This window comes from Phaethon aethereus (assembly GCF_964289735.1).
Source record: "Phaethon aethereus genome assembly, chromosome: 1".
In the NCBI taxonomy this organism is placed as follows: domain Eukaryota; kingdom Metazoa; phylum Chordata; class Aves; order Phaethontiformes; family Phaethontidae; genus Phaethon; species Phaethon aethereus.
This window is the reverse complement of record NC_138575.1, coordinates 108973833-108979832: the sequence shown is the minus strand read 5'-3', so window position 1 is coordinate 108979832 and position 6000 is coordinate 108973833. Positions and strand designations below refer to the sequence as shown.

Here is a 6000-nt window from a genome sequence, read left to right as displayed (position 1 = left end):
GTTTCCTTGAAAAAGTTATGTCTAATCCTACTTGTTTCGGGTTCTCTGGTGGAGAAAAGCCTTCTCGTCTCCTGAAACATCTCCGAGGTCTTCGGCACCTCCCGACTGTCAGTCACTCCTGTCGCGGCCCCCGCGCTCCCCACACGGCCAGTCCCCGCGGCACGCACCGCCCCCAGCCGTTAGGCGCTCCCGCGCGCCGGGGGAGGGCGGGGCCCGCCGAGGGGCCGCCCCCCCTCCAGCCGCACGCGGCGGGCTCCGCCGCAACAAAAGGCAACGCCGGGAACGAGGTGGCTGCCGCTGCTCGCCGCCTGCCAGTAGGGGGCGCTCGCGCTTCACCGTGCGGCGCTCCCGCCGGCCCGGGGACGGCGCGCGGCTGCAAGGGCCGGCCTGACCGTCACCTCGGAGCCACAGCTGGCCTGTCACCGGCCGCCCCGCTCTCGGTGTGTCTCTGCCTGGTCACCCCCTGCCCTGCTCTGACGCCGGTCACTTTAAAATTCTGGTTTCGTTCACGTTGCTCCTTCCTTCGGGTTCCTCTCGCTCTGAGGTGGTTTGGGGTTTATTTCTGCCGTTGGACAGTCTCTGCCGTGAGTGTAGGTGGAGGGGGGCTGTTCTGCCTTCTTCCTTGGGGGTTACGCGGGGGCTTTTCTGGTCTCCCTTCCCCACCGTCCCCTCCGCCAGCCTGCGGGGATCGCGGACGGTTCCGCGAAAACTTTCCGCTGACGGGAGTTGCCCGGCAGCCGAAGGGAGGGCAGGGAAGGGCGCGGGAGGCTGCTCGTTCCTGCTTTTCAGCTGAGCAAGCCCGCCAGTCCTACAGAGTTTGTAGGTCACGCGTGATCTGTGATCGTATTTGACTTTATTTGCCACCTTTCCTTCCTTTTCCACAGAGCGGGTCAGCAGAAAAAAAATCTCTGGGGAAGATCCTTTTAAGGGTCTCACTCCCGTCTGTCTGTGTGTGTGCGGAGAGGGAATGAATAATTAGAGAACAGTTCCATGAAATCGCTTACGGAAAAATTAGCTGCCCATTAAACGGGAAGCGGTGAGGAGCAATCATGTAAATTCTACCCATGCCCAACTGTAGGGGAGAGGCGGGGGCACTGCCTGCAGCAAGCCTGGTTTCCAGTCCTCTGGCTGTCGTTTATATCGCCGTCCCCATTTCCCTACCCCGGGAGGAGAGGGACGCGTGGGTGTGGAGCACAGTGGTTTAGTCCACACCCCGCAGCCTCCCTTCCCCAGGCAGCCTCCCGAGCCGCGCTCATTCTCCTCCCTCTCCTTGCCAGCCGGTGTGTCCGCGGCGGCAGGAGGCGGCGGCGGCGGGAGGGGAGCGAGGAGGGGAGCGGAGCGGCGGACGCCGGGCTGCCGGGGCCGCCCGGGAGAACTGCAGCGGCGGGAGGCCCCCGCACCCCTTGGCCGCAGGCATCCTCAGCCCCGCCGCCGCCACCACCGTACGGCAGCAGCCCGCAGCGGCACCGCGCTGGAGTTGCTGCCCTCGAGCAGTTTCCGCTCTGGTTTTCAGTGAGGAGGGAGGTGTAGGGGACAGGGCTGTATTTTGAGGGGATGCTGAGAAAGCCGTTTCCCTCCTGTAGCATGTTGCCTAGGCGTTCCTATTATGGAAGTTAAGTGAGAAACTCTGCAGCTTGAACTGATTTCGTAGAGAAAGAGAGAGAAAGGGGCAGGGGGAGGGCGAGAGGAAAGCAAAATAGCCAAACCAAGCCAATGATTTTCCTGCAAAGTGCCGGGAAGTTTGTGGAGCACTTTCTAGGAATCAGGTCCTTTCTCAGAGTCTCTCCTTGTCTTCCGAAGAAAGAGCTTGCTTTTGGATTGCCATGGATCCTAGAGAGAGTCTTAGACACACTTGAATAATTCTTCTGCTTGCGCTGAATTGGTGGGAATTTAGGAAGGAGCGTGTGTGCAAGGCAGAAACCTTCGGAACTCGCTCGCTGCTCTAATCTGTATGGATCTAAAAGCGGCACATTCAAGACCTTTCCATCTGCAGCTTTTGATTTCAAGATTTCCCTTTCCACTTTAAGTAGCTGCTAAGAAACTGAAAACTTTTGGACCTACCTCTTACTGGCTTTGGATACTTTTTTGGGGATCTCTGTGGAATTGGTCTCACAAGCGATCGGGATTGCTTTTAATATGTCAAAATGGGTCTGCTGACGCCACTCCTGCTCTTTGGATTTGCATTTTTTCAAGTCTATGGTAAGTTCGCTTATTTTACATATGTCATTTCTGTGCAGAATTCCCCTTCATCTGAATCTGATTTGGGACAGCACATGGACAGTATTATAAGCTTTAACGTTACACAGCCTTAAGTTTGTTTCTGGTATAAAAACGGCATTTCGGGGGCGGGGGGGGGGGGAAGGAGGGAGAATATATGTTTCCAATAAGCAGTCCTTCCCGTCTGCTAACTTAATGGAAAAGCAGCTTATGAATGGAAGAATGTCAGCTTAAGGTAGCGAGGAAAGAGTAAAAAATTACCGTGCTAAATCTTTTATTTCAGGGGGGGCGGGGAGGGGGGAGAGAAAGGAAAGGCAGGCAGCTGTTGTAGCCGATATTACTTTGCCTCCTTCTATTGTTAAACTTTCCACCGGGAGAGCCAGCTGACGAAATGAGTGGGCTCGCCCTGCCTCGGCTGCAGGTGAGGCGAGCTGGCCAATTTCCAGGGCCCCAAAAGGCCTCCCTTGGCGCTGGCGGGGACTGGAGCCGACAGACGAGGCGGGCAGGGCGCGGCGGGCAGCGCCGTGCCACCCACTCCCCCACCGCCACCCACTCCCCGCGGGGCCGGGCAGGTGCGGCGCGGCCGGCCCGCCTCCGTGGGGCTCCGCTCGAGGGTGGGGCGGGGGGGTGGTGGTGTCTCCCCATCATCTTCCCCCTCACCGCCTCATTACGGGCTTTCCGGAGGGAGTGTTGTCATGAAGCTTGGCAACGTTTGAGGCAAAGGATGGATTACTCCCCAAACCCCCGCACTCCCCCCTCTGGGTCTGCTCTACAACCTTTCTTGCGGTTTTCAAGTTTAAGTAATGGACGGGGTGCTATAAATTAGCATCTTGGGGAAGTACGCTTTAGCAGGGCGGAAACTTCAGCGCAAGGGCAAATTGTCTTTCAAAGTAGGGGTGGGCGCTGTACTGCAGCATAGGCGTTAGACGCGTTACAGTAGTTCAAGCGCACAACTAGGAAGCGAGAATATGTAATAGCTTACAGCTCTTTCTACATGAGTGTGTGCTGGGACCAAACGCTCGGCAGTTCTCCTAGTACTGAGTATTTGCATCTCCAAACAGTCTCTTAGACTTCAGGTGAATTTAATGCCTGGGACCCTGGCTGGTTTTGCCTGTTACAGCAAACTTTGTTCCAGGAAGCTACTGCTTACAGCGTTTACTATACCGGTCCTGAAGCAAGGACTCTAGGTTTATTGTTTGCAGTCACAGGCTGCTTTGGGTATTTCTCCCCCTCCTCTCATCTTCTCCCACCCCCTAGCAAGAGGAAGCAAAATAGATGAGAAGAGGGAGACATTCAAGTACAGTTTTACATTGGTTGCATAATACACTATGCAGTTTAATGTTCATTTTGGTGTACTGGGAAGAAAATTTCTGCACAATGTGTGTACATGCTAAACAGCAGGAAGTTTTTAACCGTGAAAGGATTTAATGGAACACTTATGTCTATCAGCATGTCATAGTTTTGTGGGGATTTTGTTTTCTGTTTGCTTTATTTTTCCTTCTGTAGCATATTTTGATCCTTAACTTTAAGACCCCCAGTACTGGAGATATCTTTGTATACAAACTGAAAACATCAGTCTGTAGAAATGTAATTATTAGTAAGTGTTTAAAATTGTATGTAGCTAGAAGGAATACAATTGAAGTGCTCAGTGGAAGTGACAGAGTGAATCAGAGGAGCTTGGTGTTACAGAATGTAATTAAAGTACCAGGCTGTTTGGAGATATATGAAACAAATGCAATTAACCAGCTTGGTGGAACGACAGGAGCAAGACATAATTTATTCTGGTTTTGTCATGGGCAACACAAGTAGAACCTTTGTTCTGGTTTAGCCTTATAGGAGGAGAGTGGGGGGTGCAGGTGAAGCACATAGCTAATTTAGAGCTCGACCATTAGAAAAAAATGCTGAGAAACTGCCCGGAATAGAGGTGATCCTCCCCTTTTGTGGGGAGATACTGCAGAGACTGTCAAGTTTGCCTACATTAAAAACTCTCTCAAATAAATACATAAAAAGCCTTGTGGATAGCACATCATGAGCAAGTAGAGAGAGGCTGTTATTGTCGGAATGACTAACAAGTAGCTTTGAAGAAATACTGGTGTGCAAGTTTGGCATACAGTACTTCTGTCTCTTTAGGAGCATAGTAATTACAGTTACACCTTAGGGTGACCTATACCACCAGTTGCTTTGAAAAGATATATATATCAACATTAGTACTATTTGTAATGCTTTAATTTAAGAAAAAAGGGAAAATCCAACAGACCACTTGTTTTAATAGGTCCTTGGTTGGTTTTCTATGTTTGAAAGTTACCTCTTAGTGCACTTCTGTTTTTGAGGTTTTTTTGTTGTTGTTGGGTTTGGGGTTTTTTTGTTCTCTTGGCATCAGGTCCAGATAGGGAGAGACACTGTAGCATTTCAGGCATCTTAGCCATCCTTTTCCCTGTGACATTAGTTTTGTTTAGTGATTCAAAAGTGGTATTACACAGTGCATAGTGTTGTAGATCAAAATGATAATTTCTTCTAAAGTTATTTTTCTGTTCATGCTTTTATGACACCTGAAAATTGAAAAGCCCAATGAAAATGGCAGAATATATATTTAAATATTTTTATTATTATTATTGTGCTTACAATTTTCCTGTAGCCCTGCCCATATTCTTGCAGTCTGTTCAGGGATTATCTGTAATTTTGTTTTTCTTTAGCTATCAGTCTTGGTTACTGTTCGGGGGGGGGTGGGGGGGACCCAAAACAAAAAAACAAAAAAACAACCAGACAAACAAAAGTCACACACACAAAACCCAAACAAAAAAACACCCCACTAGACAGAGTCTGTACCATAAAATAAAACACTAGCTATTGGAGTTAAAACAGCTGATTACATGCTTTTCTTAATAGTGTTCAATTGATTTTTCTTTCATTCTTATGTGTGTTTTTTGTTATCTTTATTCCAATCATTAGTAAAGCTTGAAAGAATGAATGTTAACAGAAAAGTTCACAACTGCTGTAAACACAGATGTGTAGATGTTACCACAGACATTAGTTTTAGTGGGCCAAACTCTGCCCTGATAGGACTTGCAGTGCTTTCAATGAAAATGACAACCTTTTATGTCAGGGCTGGCTTTTAGCCATTGTCCTTTGAAAACGGCAAGTGTCATGCTCTTGAGTGTGTGATGGTGTTAAAGATATGTGAAAATAATTCTGTAAAAGTAGCATTTTATCTCAGTATTAGTATATTTCAAAAGTACTTATTAATGAAAAGTATGCCTCTGAAATGGTGGGGTGGGTCAAGCATTCTATCTTTCTTTTTTTTTCCCAATTAATTTTATTTCTTCACACCAGTGAGCTACACATCAGTGGCCTTGTGCAGGTCTCGGTTGCCTATATGAGAACATGGTTTACATATAAAGCTAGAGCATATTTTTCCAGTGAGTATTTGAGCTGACAAGGTCTTGATCTCTCATGTGAGTTTCTCTGTTGATGGATAACCTTTGCTTCTCTGGAATGTATGCATTTTAACGCATTAAGAGTAAAAATCTGAAATGGAGAGGTTGTGGTTTTGTTTCCTTTAGCTTGTTCTTCCATAGGACCCAATTCTGCAGAGCATTTAAGAGTGTGCTTCCATTACTTATTCAGAATCTCAGTGAAGTTAGTAAGAATTTAAACATGTGCTCCCACATAATCATGTTCTTTAAAACTTTGCTGAGTGGGGATGAATTTATGCCCATGATGAAACGTTTTGTTGAATTGGTCTTATTATTTTGCTTTCTTTACTTCCTGTCTGGTAAGTTGTTA

The 6000-nt window shown here is 48.2% G+C and overlaps 1 protein-coding gene across 1 annotated transcript in view; it reads left to right on the top strand.

Annotated features, from left to right (window-relative positions):
• Positions 1-2144: 2144 nt before the first annotated feature.
• ROBO2 (roundabout guidance receptor 2) overlaps positions 2145-6000 on the top strand; it is a gene marked incomplete at both ends in the record, with an annotated part of 481425 nt that continues 477569 nt past the window's right edge. Inside the window, one exon of the mRNA XM_082008177.1 lies at positions 2145-2199. Within this exon, the coding sequence (XP_081864303.1) occupies positions 2145-2199 (55 nt within the window). The remainder of the gene's footprint in view (positions 2200-6000) is intronic.